This window comes from Pleurodeles waltl, chromosome 5, assembly GCF_031143425.1.
Source record: "Pleurodeles waltl isolate 20211129_DDA chromosome 5, aPleWal1.hap1.20221129, whole genome shotgun sequence".
Taxonomy (NCBI): domain Eukaryota; kingdom Metazoa; phylum Chordata; class Amphibia; order Caudata; family Salamandridae; genus Pleurodeles; species Pleurodeles waltl.
The window spans coordinates 247,071,932-247,093,931 of NC_090444.1; the positions used below are offsets into that span (position 1 = coordinate 247,071,932).

The 22,000-nt window shown below is 44.4% G+C and overlaps 1 protein-coding gene across 1 annotated transcript in view; it reads right to left on the minus strand.

Annotated features, from left to right (window-relative positions):
* The window catches only part of COX7A2L (cytochrome c oxidase subunit 7A2 like), a 49,390-nt gene extending 29,899 nt beyond the window's left edge, over window positions 1-19,491 (minus strand). The window contains exon 1 of the mRNA XM_069233981.1: window positions 19,336-19,491. Within this exon, the coding sequence (XP_069090082.1) occupies window positions 19,336-19,407 (72 nt within the window). The 5' untranslated portion in view covers window positions 19,408-19,491. The remainder of the gene's footprint in view (window positions 1-19,335) is intronic.
* Window positions 19,492-22,000: the final 2,509 nt, after the last annotated feature.

Below are 22,000 nucleotides of genomic sequence, written 5' to 3' on the forward strand. Positions count from 1 at the left end.
TTCACCAGGTGAAGGTTAGACATATAGGTGACTTATAAGTTACTTAAGTGCAGTGGTAAATGGCTGTGAAATAACATGGATGTTATTTCACTCAGGCTGCACTGGCAGGCCTGTGTAAGAATTGTCAGAGCTCCTTATGGGTGGCAAAAGAAATGCTGCAGCCCATAAGGATCTGCTGGAACCCCAATACCCTGGGTACCTCAGTACCATATACTAGGGAATTATATGGGTGTACCAGTATGCCAATGTGAATTGGTAAATTTTACTCACTAGCCTGTTAGTGACAAATTTGGAAAGCAGAGAGAGCATAACCACTGAGGTTCTGGTTAGCAGAGCCTCAGTGAGACAGTTAGGCATCACACAGGGAACACATACAGGGCACATATTTATGAGCACTGGGACCCTGCCTGGCAGGGTCGCAGTGACACCTAGACTAAAACAACATATATACAGTGAAACATGTGGGTAACATGCCAGGAAAGATGTTACTTTCCTACACATGGCACATGGAATTTGCAAGCACTTTTCTAGGTATCTATTGTGCAGATTAATTCAGTGGATATGGGCCATATTCAGTGGGAGTGCTATCTGACAATCTCATAATGAATTGGTGAGTCAGTGGTGGAAACATACATTACACACTATACAGACACGTGTGTATCGTTTGCATACTGATGACTGAACTCGTTTCAGTCTGACATATGCAGATTTGAGGCTAGAGAACTTTGTCCTGAGGAGACCCTTTCATTAACTAGGGTTTGAAACATCTACATTTATCTCCTTTGGTTTTTTGAAAATTGACAAAGCAACACCGTTAGGTTTTATGCACGTTTATTTGAACATCTTACTGTAAGAACCATGAACGATTGCTGGTGTCTTTTTTTAATATTTTAAAGTTTAGCACACACCTAAGCACTGTGTCCTCCGCACCTTATGAAAGTCACGTTGTCATTTGTATTATAGGAGACTATATAACAGCAATAGAACCTTTTCTGACCTCAGTGCCAGTTTTTGTACAACCTGAATGTAAACTTAACATTAGGCTGTGTAAGGAATAAATTTTAAGGGGGCAGGGGTGTGGAATCCCTGTAGCACGACACCCAGGACATATTGTTACGGGTCAAGGACAACATGTTTTCATGCATATTTTGTCCTTGGGACAAGCAGGAGCAACTTCCTTCAGCACAAACCCTTTGACTGTCAGTTTACTGAACCACATTATGGACCAGGGAAGGGAAATGTCTGCAGTTGAGGTAATATTTGTGTCCATATGCTAATACTTATGGTTCATTGATGCAAAGCCTTTATTATTAGGGTGAGTGCTCTAAATACATGTTGTAAGCTCGGACTGCAGTACTGACAGTGGTTGAGGTAAAATAAATGTGTACACATGTTTGCAAATTTTAACAATGAGGCTACAAGTAATGCTCCGAGAATGCTTTCTGATTGGATGCAAATATCTGCAGAAGATTGAAAGCAAGGTTGATGATTATTTGCTTTCAAAGTGAAATGTTCACAAATAATGCAACTGGTTAAAAAGATGTTTAGCTAAAGCAGTGAAATTTTAGGCACCATTTCTTTGACGCATCATTCAGTAAAATGTTTTGATTTATTCTAGTATTTCTAAAAAATATTCATAATGGAAAATTGTCTCATCAAACCACTTAACAAGATTATGGGAAACATGAAAATAAACAAGCATTGGCAAAGTCAGTACGTCCGACACTGGTGGTCAGTCTTTTGGTTTTGTTCGATGTGTGTCTCATTTTGGCATGGGCTTTGTAAAACGTTATAGTTATGGGAGCTGCTGAGCCCTCACCATCGTAACGAACACTGGTAAAAAGCAAAAATATTTTTGGTCTAAAAAAAGCACACATTGCCTCAGTAATTTCTGGCACTGAACAAAACTACTTTGTGTGCCGATACACTTCATGTGAAATAAATTAAATTAGTGCAGATTTACATATTTTATGAAATCACAAGAATATTTGTGAACTGTATTTTAGCAGGAGCAAATCTGCATGTGTAGATTTGCTCATGGGAAAATATGTTGAGTGTTTATAAGCTCACCTTCCTATCAACCTCTCTATTCCCAATCCTGGAAGAAGTTTTACTTCTGCCCTTGTTAGGATTAAATTTCCAACCTTTTCCAATATGGAAAAAGATTAGAGAAGAGCTGGTGAAAACCCCTAAAACATACAAGTTAGTAGGTTTGTACAGACTCAAAAGGGCATTTCAACCCTAAAACTATTGCTTACCCCGATCTCCAGTCTCAGAATGTAGATCTGCTGAAAGGTGCCAAAATTAGGAACTTGCTAGTATTCAAGCCCTACTATAGTATGAGCCCTGGTTTCTGGGTGTCTTACCTAGGAGGACTCCTTCCCGATCCACCGGGCACTAAACTAACCCCCACTACACCCCCTCCTACACCATCTGCCTATTGGCTGAGCTCAACCACAGATCCATCCCCACAACACTGCCACAAGCATGCTTACTGTAAGGAAATGCTTCCTTGGCATGGTTACCCCTGACTTTTTGCCTTTGCTGATGCTATGTTTTGAATTGAAAGTGTGCTGAGGCCTGCTAACCAGGCCCCAGCACCAGTGTTCTTTCCCTAACCTGTACTTTTGTTTTACACAATTGGCACACCCTGGCATCCAGGTAAGTCCCTTGTAACTGGTACCCCTGGTACCAAGGGCCCTGATGCCAGGGAAGGTCTCTAACGGCTGCAGCATATCTTATGCCACCCTGGGGACCCCTCACTCAGCACAGACCCACTGCTTGCCAGCTTGTGTGTGCTGGTGAGGACAAAACAAGTAAGTCGACATGGCACTCCCCTCAGGGTGCAATGCCAACCTCACACTGCCTATGCAGTATAGATAAGTCACCCCTCTAGCAGGCCTTACAGCCCTAAGGCAGGGTGCACTATACCATAGGTGACGGAACCAGTGCATGAGCACTGTGCCCCTACAGTGTCTAAGCAAAACCTTAGACATTGTAAGTGCAGGGTAGCCATAAGAGTATATGGTCTGGGAGTCTGTCAAACACGAACTCCACAGCACCATAACGGCTACACTGAAAACTGGGAAGTTTGGTATCAACCTTCTCAGCACAATAAATGCACACTGATGCCAGTGTACATTTTATTGTGAAATACACCCCAGAGGGCACCTTAGAGGTGCCCCCTGAAACTTAACCAACTATCTGTGTATGCTGACTGGTTTTAGCAGCCTGCCACACTCGAGACATGTTGCTGGCCACATGGGGAGAGTGCCTTTGTCATTCTGTGGCCAGTAACAAAGCCTGCACTGGGTGGAGATGCTAACACCTCCCGCAGGCAGGAGCTGTAACACCTGGCGGTGAGCCTCAAAGGCTCACCACCTTTGTTCCAGCACCACAGGGCACTCCAGCTAGTGGAGTTGCCCGCCCCCTCCGGCCACGGCCCCACTTTTGGCGGCAAGGCCGGAGGAAATAATGAGAATAACAAGGAGGAGTCACTGGCCAGTCAGGACAGCCCCTAAGGTGTCCTGAGCTGAAGTGACTAACTTTTAGAAATCCTCCATCTTGCAGATGGAGGATTCCCCCAATAGGGATAGGAATGTGACCCCCTCCCCTTGGGAGGAGGCACAAAGAGGGTGTACCCACCCTCAGGGCTAGTAGCCATTGGCTACTAACCCCCCAGACCTAAACACGCCCTTAAATTTAGTATTTAAGGGCTCCCCTGAACCTAAGAATTTAGATTCCTGCAACTTAAAGAAGAAGAGGACTGCTGAGCTGAAAAACCCTGCAGAGAAGACGAAGACACCAACTGCTTTGGCCCCAGCCCTACCGGCCTGTCTCCCTCCTTCAGAAGAAAACTGCTCCAGCGACGCTTTCCCCAGGACCAGAGACCTCTGAATCCTCAGAGGACTGCCCTGCTTCCAAAAGACCAAGAAACTCCAGAGAACAGCGGCCCTGTTCAACAAAGACTGCAACTTTGTTTCCAGAGGAGCAGATTTAAAGACCCCTGCAATCCCCGCAAGAAGCGTGAGACTTGCAACCCTGCACCCGGCGACGCCGACTCGACTGGTGAAGAAACAACGCTACAGGGAGGACCCCCCGGCGACTCCAAGACTGTGAGTAACCAAAGTTGTCCCCCCTGAGCCCCCACAGCGACGCCTGCAGAGGGAATCCCGAGGCTCCCCCTGACCGCGACTGCCTGACTCTGAAATCCCGACGCCTGGAAAAGACCCTGCACCCGCAGCCCCCAGGACCTGAAGGATCGGAACTCCAGTGCAGGAGTGACCCCCTGGAGGCCCTCTCCCTTCCCAGGTGGTGGCTACCCCGAGGAGCCCCCCCCCTTGCCTGCCTGCACCGCTGAAGAGACCCCTTGGTCTCCCATTGAAATCTATTGGAAACCCGACGCGTGTTTGCACACTGCACCCGGCCGCCCCCGCGCTGCTGAGGGTGTACTTTTTGTGCTGACTTGTGTCCCCCCCGGTGCCCTACAAAACCCCCCCTGGTCTGCCCTCCGAAGACGCGGGTATTTACCTGCTGGCAGACTGGAACCGGGGCACCCCCTTCTCCATTGAAGGCTATGTGTTTTGGGCACCTCTTTGACCTCTACACCTGACCGGCCCTGAGCTGCTGGTGTGGTAACTTTGGGGTTGCTCTGAACCCCCAACGGTGGGCTACCTTGGACCCCAATTTGAACCCCGTAGGTGGTTTTCTTACCTGCAAGAACTAACATTACTTTACCTCCCCCAGGAACTGTGAAAATTGCACCAAGTGTCCACTTTTAAAACAGCTAAATGTGTTTTATGTAAAAGGTATATATGCTATTGTGATTATTCAAAGTTCCTAAAGTACTTACCTGCAATACCTTTCAAATGAGATATTACATGTAGAATTTGAACCTGTGGTTCTTAAAATAAACTAAGAAAATATATTTTTCTATACAAAAACCTATTGGCCTGGAATTGTTTCTGAGTGGGTGTTCCTCATTTATTGCCTGTGTGTATGTACAACAAATGCTTAACACTACTCCTTTGATAAGCCTACTGCTCGACCACACTACCACAAAATAGAGCATTAGTATTATCTCTTTTTGCCACTATCTTACCTCTAAGGGGAACCCTTGGACTCTGTGCATGCTATTCCTTACTTTGAAATAGCACATACAGAGCCAACTTCCTACATTGGTGGCAGCGGTGGGATACAAGACTAAGCATTTGCTGGACTACTCAGCCAATATCTGATCACACGACAAATTCCAAAAATTGTCATTAGAAATTGATTTTTGCAATTTGAACTATTTTTCTAATTTTTTTAAAGTCCTGCTAGGGCCTTGTGTTAGTCCCTGTTAGCATTTCTTTTAGAGTTTAAAAGTTTTGTGAAAGTTTGAATTAGAACCTAGAACTAGTTTTAGATTCTTAAAAAGTATTCCAACTTTTAGAAGCATAATGTCTAGTACAGATGTGAATGTGATGGAACTCTACATCATCCCTTACCTCCATCTTAAGATGAGGGAGCTAAGGTCACTCTGTAAAATAAAGAAAATAGCAATGGGCCCCAGACCTTCCAAACTACAGCTCCAGGAGCTTTTGGCAGAGTTTGAAAAGGCCAACCCCTCTGAGGATGGCAACACAGAGGATGAAGATAGTGACTTGGAGGAAAATTCCCACCTTCCAGCCCTAACTAGGGAGAACAGGGCCTCTCAAGCCCTGCCTCCAAATATAATAGTCAGAGATGCTGTTTCCCTCACAGGAGGGACCAACCTCTCTGAAATCACTGAGGATAATCCCAGTGAAGAGGACATCCAGTTAGCCAGGATGGCCAAATGATTGGCTTTGGAAAGACAGATCCTAGCCATAGAAAGGGAAAGACAAGAGATGGGCCTAGGACCCATCAATGGTGGCAGCAACATAACTAGGGTCAGAGATTCTCCTGACATGTTAAAAATCCCTAAAGGGATTGTGACTAAATATGAAGATGGTGATGACATCACCAAATGGTTCACAGCTTTTGAGAGGGCTTGTGTAACCAGAAAAGTGAACAGATCTCACTGGGGTGCTCTCCTTTGGGAAATGTTCACTGGAAAGTGTAGGGATAGACTCCTCACACTCTCTGGAAAAGATGCAGAATCTTATGACCTCATGAAGGGAACCCTGATTGAGGGCTTTGGATTCTCCACTGAGGAGTATAGGATTAGATTCAGGGGGGTTCAAAAATCCTCGAGCCAGACCTGGGTTGATTTTGTAGACTACTCAGTAAAAACACTAAATGTTTGGATTCAAGGCAGTGGTGTAAATGATTATGATGGGCTGTACAATTTTATTTGTGAAAGAACATCTGTTAAGTAATTGTTTCAATGACAAACTGCATCAGCATCTGGTAGACCTAGGAGCAATTTCTCCCCAAGAATTGGGAAAGAAGGCGGACCATTGGGTCAAGACTAGGGTGACCAAGACTTCCACAGGGGGTGACCAAAAGAAAGGGATCACAAAGCCTCCCCAGGGGAAAGGTGTTGAGACATCCAAAAACAAAAATAGTAAAGAGTCTTCTACAGGCCCCCAAAAACCTGCACAGGAGGGTGGGCCCAGAGCCTCTTCACAAACCAATTTTGGGTACAAGGGTAAAACCTTTGATCCCAAAAAGGCCTGGTGTCATAGCTGTAATCAGCCTGGACACCAAACTGGAGACAAGGCCTGTCCCAAGAAAACACCCACTTCTAACTCCACTCCAGCTAACACTGGAATGGCTAGTCTCCAAGTGGGATCAACAGTGTGCCCAGAGCAAATCAGGTGCCACACTGAAGCTACATTAGTGTCTGAGGGTGGGGTGGATTTAGCCACACTGGCTGCCTGGCCTCCTAACATGCAGAAATACAGGCAGCAGCTCTTAATTAATGGGACAAGTGTAGAAGGCCTGAGGGATACAGGTGCCAGTGTCACAATGGTGACAGAAAGACTGGTTTCCCCTGGTCAATACCTGACTGGACAAACTTATCAAGTTAGCAATGCTGACAATCAAACTAAAGTACATCCCATGGCTATGGTAACTTTAGAGTGGGGAGGGGTCAATGGCCTGAAACAGGTGGTGGTCTCCTCAAATATCCCAGTAGACTGTTTGCTTGGAAATGACTTGGAGTCCTCAGCATGGGCTGAGGTAGAACTGAAAACCCATGCAGCCATGCTGGGTATCCCTGAACTGGTGTGTGTCAAGACAAGGGCACAGTGCAAGGCTCAGGGTGAAAAAGTAGAGCTGGAGTCTGGAAAAAGGGCCCAGCCTACCAAGAGGAAAGGGAAGCCAGCTGGGAAACCGGCTGCAACACAACAACAAAAAGAGAACCTCCCTTCTCAGGAAGAAGTTCTGCCCTCTGAGGGAACTGAGCCTATGGAGTTGGAACCTTATCAGGTTGAGCTCTTAGGCCCAGGGGGACCCTCAAGGGAGCAGTTGTGTAAGGGGCAAGAAACCTGACCCTCTCTTGAAGGCCTTAGGCAGCAAGCTGCTGAAGTGTCCAATGGCAAGAAAACTGGAACACATAGGGTCTATTGGGAAGATGGACTCCTGTACACTGAGGCAAGAGATCCCAAACCTGGTGCCACTAGGAGAGTGGTAGTGCCTCAGGAGTTCAGAGAGTTTATTCTGACCTAAGCCCATGATATTCCCCTTGCTGGGCATTTGGGACAAACCAAGACGTGGGAGAGACTAGTCAACCACTTCTATTGGCCGAACATGTCCCAGAAAGTTAAGGAGTTTTGTGTCTCCTGTACCACCTGTCAAGCCAGTGGTAAGACAGGTGGACATCCAAAGCCCCCCCTCATTCCACTTCCAGTGGTGGGGGTCCCCTTTGAAAGAGTGGGTGTGGACATAGTGGGTCCACTTGAACCTCCCACAGCCTCAGGAAATATGTACATCCTAGTAGTAGTGGATCATGCTACTAGGTATCCTGAAGCTATTCCCCTTAGGTCGACTACTGCCCCTGCAGTAGCCAAGGCCCTCATTGGTATCTTTACCAGAGTGGGCTTCCCTAAGGAGGTGGTGTCTGACAGAGGTACCAACTTCATGTCAGCATACCTGAAACATATGTGGAATGAGTGTGGCGTGACTTATACATTCACTACACCCTATCATCCACAAACTAATGGCCTTGTTGAGAGATTCAACAAGACATTAAAGGGCATGATCATGGGGCTCCCAGAAAAACTCAAAAGGAGATGGGATGTCCTCTTGCCATGTCTGCTTTTCGCTTACAGAGAGGTGCCTCAGAAGGGAGTAGGGTTCTCACCCTTTGAACTTCTGTTTGGCCACTCTGTAAGGGGACCATTTGCTCTTGTTAAAGAAGGCTGGGAGCGACCTCTTCATGAGCCTAAACAAGACATAGTGGACTATGTACTTGGCCTTCGCTCAAGAATAGCAGAGTACATGGAAAAGGCAAGCAAAAACCTTGAGGCCAGCCAACAGCTCCAGACGTTTTGGTATGTCCAAAAGGCTGCAATGGTTGAGTTTCAACCAGGGCAGAAAGTCTGGGTTTTGGAGCCTGTGGCTCCCAGAGCACTTCAGGACAGATGGAGTGGCCCTTACCCAGTGCTAGAGAAAAAGAGTCAGGTCACCTACCTGGTGGACCTAGACACTAGCAGGAGCCCCAAGAGGGTGATCCATGTGAACCGCCTAAAGCGCTTCCATGACAGGGCTGATGTGAATCTGTTGATGGTAACAGATGAGGACCAGGAAGCGGAGAGGGAACCTCTCCCTGATCTCCTCTCATCAAACCCTAAAGATGGCTCAGTAGATGGAGTGATCTATTCAGACACCCTCTCTAGCCAACAGCAATCTGACTGTAGGAAGGTCCTGCAGCAGTTTGCGGAGCTCTTTTCCCTACCCCTGGTCAGACACACCTGTGTACCCATGATGTGGACACAGGAGACAGCATGCCTGTCAAAAACAAAATATTCAGACAGTCTGACCAAGTTAAGGAAAGCATCAAGGTGGAAGTCCACAAGATGCTGGAATTGGGAGTAATTGAGCACTCTGACAGCCCCTGGGCTAGCCCAGTGGTCTTAGTCCCCAAACCTCACACCAGAGATGGAAAGAGAGAGATGAGGTTTTGTTTGGACTACAGAGGACTTAATTTTGTCACCAAGACAGATGCCCATCCCATTCCTAGAGCTGATGAACTGATAGACAAATTAGGTGCTGCCAAATTCTTAAGTACCTTTGACTTAACAGCAGGGTACTGGCAAATCAAAATGGCACCTGGAGCAAAAGAAAAGACAGCATTCTCCACACCTGATGGGCATTATCAGTTCACTGTTATGCCCTTTGGTTTAAAGAATGCCCCTGCCACCTTCCAAAGGTTGGTGAATCAAGTCCTAAAGGACTCCAAGCCAGCAAGTGCAGCTTATCTTGATGATATTGCTGTCTTTAGCTCCAACTGGCAGGATCACCTGGTCCACCTGAAGAAGGTTTTGAAGGCTCTGCAATCAGCAGGCCTCTCTATCAAGGCACCCAAATGCCAGATAGGGCAGGGAACTGTGGTTTACTTGGGACACCTTGTAGGTGGAGGCCAGGTTCAGCTACTCCAGCCTAAGATCCAGACTATTCTGGACTGGGCAGCTCCAAAAACCCAGACTCAAGTCAGAGCATTCTTTGGATTGACTGGGTACTATAGGAGGTTTGTGAAGGGATATGGATCCATTGTGACAGCCCTCACAGAGCTCACCTCCAAGAAAATGCCCAAGAAGGTAAACTGGACTGTAGAATGCCAACAGGCCTTTGACACCCTGAAACAAGCTATGTGCACAGCACCAGTTCTAAAAGCTCCAGATTACACCAAGCAGTTCATTGTGCAGACAGATGCCTCTGAACATGGGATAGGGGCAGTTTTGTCCCAAACAAATGATGATGGCCTTGACCAGCCTGTTGCTTTCATTAGCAGGAGGTTACTCCCCAGGGAGCAGCGTTGGAGTGCCATTGAGGGGGAGGCCTTTGCTGTGGTTTGGTCCCTGAAGAAGCTGAGACCATACCTCTTTGGTACTCACTTTGTAGTTCAAACTGACCACAGACCTCTCAGATGGCTGATGCAAATGAAAGGTGAAAATCCAAAACTGTTGAGGTGGTCCATCTCCCTACAGGGAATGGACTTTATAGTGGAACACAGACCTGGGACTGCCCATGCCAATGCAGATGACCTTTCCAGGTTCTTCCACTTAGACAATGAAGACTCTCTTGGGAAAGGTTAGTCTCATCCTCTTTAGTTTGGGGGGGGGGGGGGGGTTGTGTAAGGAAATGCCTCCTTGGCATGGTTACCCCCTGACTTTTTGCCTTTGCTGATGCTATGTTTTGAATTGAAAGTGTGCTGAGGCCTGCTAACCAGGCCCCAGCACCAGTGTTCTTTCCCTAACCTGTACTTTTGTTTTACACAATTGGCACACCCTGGCATCCAGGTAAGTCCCTTGTAACTGGTACCAACGGCCCTGATGCCAGGGAAGGTCTCTAAGGGCTGCAGCATATCTTATGCCACCCTGGGGACCCCTCACTCAGCACAGACACACTGCTTGCCAGCTTGTGTGTGCTGGTGAGGACAAAACGAGTAAGTCGACATGGCACTACCCTCAGGGTGCCATGCCAACCTCACACTGCCTATGCAGTATAGATAAGTCACCCCTCTAGCAGGCCTTACAGCCCTAAGGCAGGGTGCACTATACCATAGGTGAGGGCACCAGTGCATGAGCACTGTGCCCCTAGAGTGTCTAAGCAAAACCTTAGACATTGTAAGTGCAGGGTAGCCATACGAGTATATGGTCTGGGAGTCTGTCAAACACGAACTCCACGGCACCATAATGGCTACACTGAAAACTGGGAAGTTTGGGATCAAACTTCTCAGCACAATAAATGCACACTGATGCCAGTGTACATTTTATTGTGAAATACACCCCAGAGGGCACCTTAGAGGTGCCCCCTGAAACTTAACCAACTATCTGTGTAGGCTGACTGGTTTTAGCAGCCTGCCACACTCGAGAGATGTTGCTGGCCACATAGGGAGAGTGCCTTTGTCATTCTGTGGCCAGTAACAAAGCCTGCACTGGGGGGAGATGCTAACACCTCCCGCAGGCAGGAGCTGTAACACCTGGCGGTGAGCCTCAAAGGCTCACCCCCTTTGTTCCAGCACCACAGGGAACTCCAGCTAGTGGAGTTGCCCGCCCCCTCCGGCCACGGCCCCACTTTTGGCGGCAAGGCCGGAGGAAATAATGAGAATAACAAGGAGGAGTCACTGGCCAGTCAGGACAGCCCCTAAGGTGTCCTGAGCTGAAGTGACTAACTTTTAGAAATCCTCCATCTTGCAGATGGAGGATTCCCCCAATAGGGATAGGAATGTGACCCCCTCCCCTTGGGAGGAGGTACAAAGAGGGTGTACCCACCCTCAGGCTAGTAGCCATTGGCTACTAACCCCCCAGACCTAAACACGCCCTTAAATTTAGTATTTAAGGGCTCCCCTGAACCTAAGAATTTTGATTCCTGCAACTTAAAGAAGAAGACTGCTGAGCTGAAAAACCCTGCAGAGAAGACGAAGACACCAACTGCTTTGGCCCCAGCCCTACCGGCCTGTCTCCCTCCTTCAGAAGAAAACTGCTCCAGCGATGCTTTCCCCAGGACCAGCGACCTCTGAATCCTCAGAGGACTACCCTGCTTCCAAAAGACCAAAAAACTCCCGAGAACAGCGGCCCTGTTCAACAAAGACTGCAACTTTGTTTCCAGAGGAGCAGATTTAAAGACCCCTGCAATCCCCGCAAGAAGCGTGAGACTTGCAACCCTGCACCCGGCGACTCCGACTCGACTGGTGAAGAAACAACGCTACAGGGAGGACCCCCCGGCGACTCCAAGACTGTGAGTAACCAAAGTTGTCCCCCCTGAGCCCCCACAGCGACGCCTGCAGAGGGAATCCCGAGGCTCCCCCTGACCGCGACTGCCTGACTCTGAAATCCCGACGCCTGGAAAAGACCCTGCACCCGCAGCCCCCAGGACCTGAAGGATCGGAACTCCAGTGCAGGAGTGACCCCCAGGAGGCCCTCTCCCTTCCCAGGTGGTGGCTACCCCGAAGAGCCCCCCCCTTGCCTGCCTGCACCGCTGAAGAGACCCCTTGGCCTCCCACTGAAAGCTATTGGAAACCCGACGTGTGTTTGCACACTGCACCCGGCCGCCCCCGCGCTGCTGAGGGTGTACTTTTTGTGCTGACTTGTGTCCCCCCCGGTGCCCTACAAAACCCCCCCCTGGTCTGCCCTCCAAAGACGCGGGTACTTACCTGCTGGCAGACTGGAACCGGGGCACCCCCTTCTCCATTGAAGCCTATGTGTTTTGGGCACCTCTTTGACCTCTACACCTGACCGGCCCTGAGCTGCTGGTGTGGTAACTTTGGGGTTGCTCTGAACCCCCAACGGTGGGCTACCTTGGACCCCAATTTGAACCCCGTAGGTGGTTTACTTACCTGCAAGAACTAACATTACTTTACCTCCCCCAGGACCTGTGAAAATTGCACTGTGTCCACTTTTAAAACAGCTAAATGTGTTTTATGTAAAAGGTATATATGCTATTGTGATTATTCAAAGTTCCTAAAGTACTTACCTGCAATACCTTTCAAATGAGATATTACATGTAGAATTTGAACCTGTGGTTCTTAAAATAAACTAAGAAAATATATTTTTCTATACAAAAACCTACTGGCCTGGAATTGTTTCTGAGTGGGTGTTCCTCATTTATTGCCTGTGTGTATGTACAACAAATGCTTAACACTACTCCTTTGATAAGCCTACTGCTCGACCACACTACCACAAAATAGAGCATTAGTATTATCTCTTTTTGCCACTATCTTACCTCTAAGCGTAACCCTTGGACTCTGTGCATGCTATTCCTTACTTTGAAATAGTACATACAGAGCCAACTTCCTACACTTACCCATCTTTCTAAGCCGTCTACCAACTTCATTCACTCTAAACACCGCTTTCCACTGCATCCTCACCTATCATACCGCTCTCTTCACTCTTACCATCCTTTCAGCACATTGTTTCTCATCAACCCAACCATTCTATTTGCCAGTCTCTCGTCTACCATCAGCTGTGGTAATCCCTACTGCCTAAAATTCCTGATCATCGTGCTCATCACACCCACACTGTGCATTCCCCAATCTCTTATAGCCTGACAAATAACCAACTTCCTCTCTTCCCAACATCATGGTTGCCTTACTCACCCTGCTGCCATTCACTTTCTCAGATCCCACAAACCCCTACCGTGATCACTAAATCAATTTCTTCAAAGCCAGGGAACATGAGTTCACATGGACCAGAACGAGGATTCCACCATGAACAGTCACAACACTGAGACCATCTGGCACACACACAATAATAGACAATCACGACCTCCCAGCATCAAGCATTGACCTTCCATTGTAACCTCAATATGGGTACAGTGGATGGTAGTAATATCCCCCTCTCCCCACACCCCTTCTTTTTCACTTTGGTGCACCAACCACTCTGACTACACAAACACGCACACCAACAAAACCAACATCTTAGTTGAAAAACATTTCTCACACACAAGGGTTTGGTGTAAGGTTGCACGATTCCCTCATTCTTATCTTGGAGTCCCTTCCACAAGCAATCAATCATAAATGATTTATAAAGCAGTAAATACAAGAAAAGGCAACTAGAAGTACTGTTGAAAAGAGCAATTTCTGCTTAATGCAGGTACATTTTTAGGGCTTTCCGAAACAGCACATTTGGTCAGTATTACTCAAATTTCCTGGAAAAGTTCCATAAGAAGCATGATATGCTTCTTCTGGTGTTTCCTAGGGGACTTTTGTTTTCCCAGAAGACCTTAACTTCTGACAGGTTAGTAGAATTGTAAATTTTGTTTAGATATTGTGAAGCTTTATCATTAATATTGTTTATAAAATTAATAAACTGGGAATCAGGGGGCCACTGAAGGCCAGTATAGAGGTTTGGAGGTTCAGGTATGTATTCTCTACTGGAGATTGTCATGAGATGCTGAGCCGCTGCTGAGTTTGGCAGCACAATGCTTTGGATTTACCAGGAAGCAGTTCATATTAGCCATTTTTTCTCTAATTATGACTCATCATTGCCGAACAGGTAACCAATACAGGGGTCATCTCAGACTGTAAACAGCAGAATGTGTGGGGGATCCAAATATTACCTGGACTGCTGGGAGTTTATTACTGGTCCCATCACCATATGATTTTTTTAAAGTAATTATTATAAAGCAGGTTATTGATAGATGAGGTCGGAAGCCCCACACACAAGCAACAATCACAATGCTGTCAGGGTGAACCACAAAATGTCACTAAAGTAACCAGATATTAACCATCTTGTAGTCTGGCATAGAAACAGTCAGTCTCAACTTAGAAGGAAAGTTTAAAGTATTTATGCAGCATACAAACAGCACTAAAGTGACAAAACAAATCAAGAAAAATCCCAAACCAATTTGGAAAAAATAGAGAATATTTTAATAAATAAAATCACACCAAAACGACAAAAATCCAAACAGTAGAACTGGACTTTGAAGAGAGTCAAAAGAAATTCACAATAACCCATTTACTTGACAACAACGGGGTGTCACAGTAGATATGGCAAAACTTGAGGTTAATACGTCCATCTCTAACCAGAATGACAAATGTAAAATGAAGCTTGGCATTTGGTTTGGGGCTTCTGATTACTAATTTTTGGGCCAGAGGATCAAGTTCCATATACTTTTAGAGTTAACTTTGGACAATGGCTCAAGCAGGATCAAAGGTTTGGCTTGGTGCTAAGGCTGTACGTTTTTTTACTTTTATTTGTATAGTTATTTCCCACCATTACACGGACCAAGCTGCAGGTTAAGCTTGGGCCTTGGGTTAACATTAGGCCCTGTGAGTAGGGCAGAACTAAGTTTAGGGCTATTTAATACACTGTGGGGTTCAATCCAATTGAGGGTTGTGGTATGTCGGAGAACCAATGTAGTAACTAGAGGGACCTGTGTTCAACTGCCTGAACACAGATTCTGATCCTGGAAAGTCCACTCAGACTTTCATCCTCGCAGGGTTGATGAACCACTGCACAGAGTAGCAATAAATGTCTGTTCCAAGAAACTGCTATTAAAGTTGGCTAGATAACACCACTCTGGCCTGCACGTGCTCTTTACTGTTAGTAATAGGTACCAATGTGAATCAACAGTGCAAGTGAAAAAATGCTGGTTAATGGGACAAACATCAACCCCACTTTAAAGTTCATGATATGTGATATGCACATAATTTACACCAGCCATAAAAGTGGTGGGGGGAGGGCGTGGGGCAGAGGCCATGCCAAATGGTGAGATGCTCCCAAATTTGTTTTTTAAAAAAATCTGTGATATCCATATATCCACGCAGTGAGACACTTCAGACCACTTATTAGTTTAATTGTACGGTGTGGACTTCCTATCATCCGAAGCCCAGGACATATAATTTGAGGCCAAGAACACAAAGTTACCATTGCTAGGGTCAGCGAAACAAGATTGTTCCTGTTGTATAGTTTTTGTTCAAGCTTGTATATACGATTAATTAATACAAAGCCCTTACTAACAGGCATGGGAGCTAAGGAAGTTCTTAGTTAGGAGCTCAGCAGTACTACTGAGAATGGCTGCAATATACACTTTTGTACATTTCTGCAAAAATTGACAACTTGAGACTAAAAAGTGTTTATGCAGCGCAAATGCAAGATTGGCGATTGGTTGCTTTCAAACTAAAACGTACACAAAAAATCTGCAGCTTGAGAAAAAAAAAAAAACTTTTTGCTAAACTACTGGGAAACTTTAAACAGCATTTCTCTAAAGCATTATTTGTAGTGATGCATGAAAATATTAGAAAAAAAGATTAATAATGGAGAATCTGTAAAATTATTGTGGGCAATCTGAAAATAAATTTATTTGGAAAAGTCGCAAAACGTGAACCAATATGCATATTTCCTTGCACTGGAGCAGATTTATGAATTTCACAAATGCTCAAGATTTCACAAAAGTAGGCCTGGAAATCATATTGTTAGCAAATGCTTGTAAATTCCGTTTTGGTAAGAGCAAAAATACAAGCATTAAATCTGCAAGAGGCTGTAGCTTCACTTTCCCTGCACCCTCTTTTTTCACTCTGTAATAGGTTTTACTCCTGCCCTTGTCAAGAATAAATTTCCAACCTTTTAATGAGTGGATGGAGACTAAAGAGGTGTTGTTAAATACTCTTCATGTATTTAGGTATGTGGGTGTGCACAAGCTAACTTGTCAGTCCAACCCTGGAACTACTGCTTACACACTACTTTCAGCCCCTTTATATAGATTGGCAGAACAGTGGGAAAAACCAAAACTTTGCTAGAATTCATGCCTTGATATATTATAAGCCCTGGCATGACCAGAGAGACTATTAACAGACCATGGATATAATGAAATTTCTGCCATGTGTCCCCTTAATGAACAGCACCACAAGGGGCAGATGGATTTTTTAACAGGACAAATATGTCTGTGAAGCAACTTGTCCTTTAAACAAGTAGATATTGTATAAGATCCCACGCCCCTGTTAACACTCAGTATTAAAGTGTGTTGTCCACACAAGCCTCATACCTTAGTAAAATGGTTCATTATGTGCTTTCAGTTTGCAGGTATGTGGTATGCAGTCTCCACATCAACCCTCAAAATGTGAAGGTTGGAGTATAAGCTTACAAGCAAAGTACATAGAAATTGAATGACCTCAGCCAGAGTTGGGGCTCTCACTTCATGTCTGGGTGCAAAGTCCTCAAATGTGGACTCACTTCAACCCACAATCCTTGGATCAGGGATATGCTGGCATCTCAACCCATGGTGTAAACTGTGAATGTACTTATATATCGTGTATTACCCCTGATAAGGCACTGACGCGTTTATTCAGCGAGTAGCATGCGACTCCAGAACCCAAGATTAATAGTTCGTAGGTCAGTATGAATTATTTTTTTTCCTTGTGCATTAGTTGTGTTACGTTTGTGCTCTTGATTTTATGTGAGTTTGGGTAGGGATAGAATGATAGGAATGGATTTGAAAGGGGAAGTTAATATGTTTTTTTAAGGAGTGCTTGTGAGTCAGGTGGCAAAGCTAAAAAATTAGGGGTGAAACTGAGATGGATGTTTGGGAATCCGTGGTAGTAGGAAAAGACTGGAATGAGTGAGAAGGAGGAGGGATGGGAAGGACAGAAATTGTTATTTTTTTATTATTTATTTTTAGATATCAAATTGAAATAACTTACATGCATGTGCAGGTTACAGATTTGTCCTCTGTCCAGATAAGTAAGTGGGCCACCGCCCTTGGCACTGAGATCACTTTCTTATTTAAAGTTTTGTTGGCCCTGACATCTTTGGCTTGGTTTCCCCAACACTTTGCTTTCAATCCTCCTGTTTTAGCTGGCTTTAAGACTCTGCTCACTTTACCACTGCTAACCTGTGGAAAAGTATGTGTGCTCTCTTCCTAAAACATGGTAACAATGGCTTGCACCCAGTTGGCAAATTTCAATTTACTTGTAAGTCCCTAATAAAGTGGTGCTGCCTGTACCCAGGCCCTGTAAGTGAAATGCTACTAGTAGGCCTGCAGTACTTGTTGTGCTACCCACCTAAGAAGCCTTTCAAATGTGCCCTGCTATTGTCCCTTGTGTATAGTTTTTAAACTCTCTTTTCGACCTGGCAAAATAATTATTTTGCTAGGCCCAAACCTTTCCCTTTACTACATCAAGTCACCACTAAGGTAAGCACCACACAGCCCAGAGGGCAGGGTTCCACACATTCAAAGTGAAGCATGTACCATTAAGTTTTAGAAGTCCTGGTGGTGAAAAACCCTTCAATTCCTTTTTCACTACTGCAAGGTCTACCTCTCTCATAGGATAACATTGGGTTACCTTGTTAAATTTAATGAACAATAAATTCCAGCTGCTAGCAGGTAGGAAGGTTGGTTTTGGTCTCCAAAGGTACGTAATTTAAATGCCTCTTTAATGGTAAAGTTGGATTTTATGTCACAATTTTGAAGCCACCTTTAGAAAGTTGGCATTTTACTGTTCTATCCATTTGGTGCTTGCAGCTGGTTTTCTGAGTCACGTGAGTAGGAGCAGCTGGCAGTTGGTCTCTGTGTATTTCTCCTGGACAGTAAGACAAAGGGGCTAGGTGTTGTGAGGCTGAGCCACCTTTGCCAGTGGGAGGAGTTGTCACCGACCATACATACGCATCACAAAGACTCTGCCTCAGCACACTCAGAGGACTCCCACATAAAAGGAAAGGTTGTAAAGTTTCTTATCAACAGTTCTCAAAAAATGAGGCAGGGTTATAAATTAGTTTTAACTGCATTATACAATGAAGGAAATGAACCAGCCAAGGGCCTAAAAATGTCTGTCCTACATGCAGGATATTTGCTTCATCAGATCTGAAAACAGTTCTATTTTATTTAGTCATAGCTTTTCACGCATAACTTTTTGTTTTACTTTATGGTCCTGAAATAAAATACAATTTAAACAGTCAAATACATGATTCACAAACGTACTTGATTTTAAAGTGCCTTAAAATAAAAATATAAATGTAAATAACCAAACACGCGATTCTGAAAACTTAATTTTAAAGTAAAGTGCGAAATTTATAAGAGAAGTATATATTTTCCAGACCACTGCTAGAGAATGGTCGTTGCAGGTATTTGATGGAGACTCACAAGTAACCCTCACTTCAAAAGTGAAACCTCAATTTACGCCCAATGACCGAAAAAAAAAAATCAATAGCCACATCCTTCTGTAAGCTTCCAAAATATTCCTGCAATCTATTAATTTCGACAGAACATTAACCGGTTTTGTTTAAAAAACAATTACTCTCAAATCGTATATTTTTAAGGATAAAGAAGGGACACAAACGCACTTCCAGACGAAAGGTCTAGGCATACAATCGCTTTGTTTAAGTCCCGGTGAACAACCAATACTCAGAATGAAGGTCAGAGGTGTGTACTCTCCCCAGTCATCGTTAGGACCGCAAAAGGTGGCCGCTCTCCTCAGCCCTCGCTATGAAGGTTAGAAGTGTGCCTTCACCACAGCCTTCATCGGAACCCTCGTGGTAAGGTCAGAGCTGTGCATTCGTCAAATTATTCGCTTGATAGTCAGACAATTTAAGGGAAAGCCTATCACAGCGAAGAGCAGAGAGAGAGTTTCCACATCTGCGTGAGATTCACTCAAGGTCGAACTGTGCAGCTCTCGTGCAGTATGTTTCAGGGTCAAGAGGCAATACTAATCCGCCGGTGTTCCAATCGGGGTAAATTTCCAGTTCCCTGCCTCCCTCCCATTCCCGTTACCTGGGGATTGTAGGCTCCAGGCGCTGAGGTCCCGATAAGGGACTGTGTGAAGCCGCTGAACTTGTAGTACATGGTGCCGGGATAGGATGCAGCCGCCTGATAGCTGACAGCCTGCAGAAGGGAAAAGGAAAGCGGAAGCGTGTCTTGGGCGCGCTGGAAGATGACGTCACTCTGTCTGCGACTTAGTCACCGTCTCAAGTTTTGTTTCCCTTCAATGCGCGACTAAACGCAAGGTGTGCGGCGCATGCCAACTCTTAAATTAATCTGGGGACTCCACATTTTCAAAATATAAAATACTGTTATTTTAGCTTTTTTGCTTGAAACATACTCCGTTCCAAACTCTTTGTCTCCCGCATTGCTTTTTTTTCAACAGTTTTAAATAGGTCGACCAGAAGGTATCGGAGCGCCTCTACTCACACCTGGTGCCCCAGTTCCAAAGTAAGCAGCTCTGGCCGCACAGTAGCGGGTTAGAGGACTGTATAAGCTATGTGCAATGCCTCTTTTTGAGCAGTTATACACAAGTATAAAATGGGCGGTATTGAAGCAGATGTACTAATTAGAAATTATTAATGAATGTTTATGTTTTTTGATTAACAAAAAAAATTCATAGAGAAATAAATCGTAGAGAAAATAATGTGCACGTTTGAAAATGTGCCCACGAAGAATGATAGCCACTTATACGAATTTGCACTAAAATGATAAAAAATGTGTGAAATAATGAAAATGTGTAATAATAATGTAGTAATGTGCCATAATGAGATGTATAACCTATGTTTTGCATTATATTGTAGAATTAACTTAGCCGAAGTTGTGGTCTAGTTTTTGCCAGGCCTCATGCAGAAGCTGAATTATTAGAGCATGCTGGAGGAAAGCGACCATGATAAATTACCCTTGAACCACCCAATGTTAAAGTCTGCTTAGCTAGAATTTTCTGCAATGTTCCGACAGACAGGAGATGATGGAATCAAATTTATACAATTATGTGTAGAGCAGACGAGATGTACATTCCCAGGACTGAAACAATAGAGACACTGACTGAAGAGAAAGATGCAACATTTTCGATACCTGATGAGCCGGATGATGAGGACATCGTACAGTGTACCAATCAATGAACTGAGAACGGCGAAATACTAGAATTAACAGATTTGTAGAATTGAATGTATTGGGTAGCGTCACATATAGTGATTAATTGACCAATTAGGAATTAGGGTGATGGACTGGAAAACTCTAATAAAAAGTCATGACAAGGGGCTAAAACTTTAGATGCGAGGGGAGAATTAATGATGTCAAGAGACGCAGTTTGAGATTCTGTCATTAGGCTCATGCTCTTGAGAGCATGATGCGTTGCTGATCGATTGATTACCTGAAGACAAACTCTGACTTTGTTGCTGATCCATTCCATGGATAGGTAGCCATGACAATGTGACTGATTAACTTTTGTGCCTTTTCTTCTAGGTACCAACTGCGCTGTTTATTAGTTTTTCTTCTAGCTAGACGTTTTCAAAATTTTTGGTTCTAAATTGTTTTCACATGAAGTCCCACATTCTAATGCTAATCTGGGTTAGCTAAGGATCCTTTGGGTGACGTTGACAGTGACAAATGATTGACAAACTGATTGCTGAACACTGCTATTGATATTGGCCTATACACGTCCCCTTGTAAGTTTACTTACTAAGGACTAGGCGGACTACCAGTGGCAAATAGAACAAAAGATGTCAGAAGCAGACCATCTTAGTTAGCACAATAATATGAATAAGCATTTTTTCCCCTGCCCACATCTAAATAGAAAAAATGTGCATACTTAGAGGCCACTATTATTCAGATTGTGCAAAAATTGCAATAAAGCATAAGTGCATGACGTCAAGGATTCACACTAATCAGGAGATAGCAGTTTTTAAGTAACCGTGCATTGTCAGCTATTCAGACTGAAAAATATTTCAGTAGGACATAATATCAAAAAAATCCTTGATAGTCCAAAAGTAATAATCTTAAAGTGACAGTGCATTGTGCAAAGATACATTTTCTTTCATATTGCAACAGCCCATATCCAAATAGAAAAAAGTGTTGAGTACTTAAAGCCAACGACTATTCAACTTGTGCAAATATAACAATAAAGCACCAATATATAACATTAAAGACTCGCTCAATCAATAGATAGCAGTTTTAAAGTGAGAAAGTGTATTTTTGGATATTAAAATTATGAAAAACGTGAAATATAATATCACATCAAAATATTCCAGATAGTCCGAAGGTAATAATCTTAAAGTGACAAAGCGCATTTTGAAAAAAATACACAAACTTAAATTGAATAGAAGCCAGTTCTTTCACAAGTCACCTGAAATTGTCAAAGTGCATCATTAAAGACTATATCCAAGAGATAACGTTATAGAGATTAAAATAATATTGAGCATACCCTGAGCAGCCTAAGAACATAGCGTACAAAGCTGGACATAGACCCACAGTAAAGAAGGTGCATGTATAGAATGCAGAAATTACAGAATCAGTCTCATTAGTGACATTGGAGACACACTTCTCAATCTGAACATCAATTTTTGAGAAGCCTCCCCACTGACCCTTAGTTAAGTTAGTTTTTAAGTGGGATCTAATACCTCCCAAATAACAAAAGACCTCAATACACTCCCAGCCCATTGCGCATAGGTTTCTT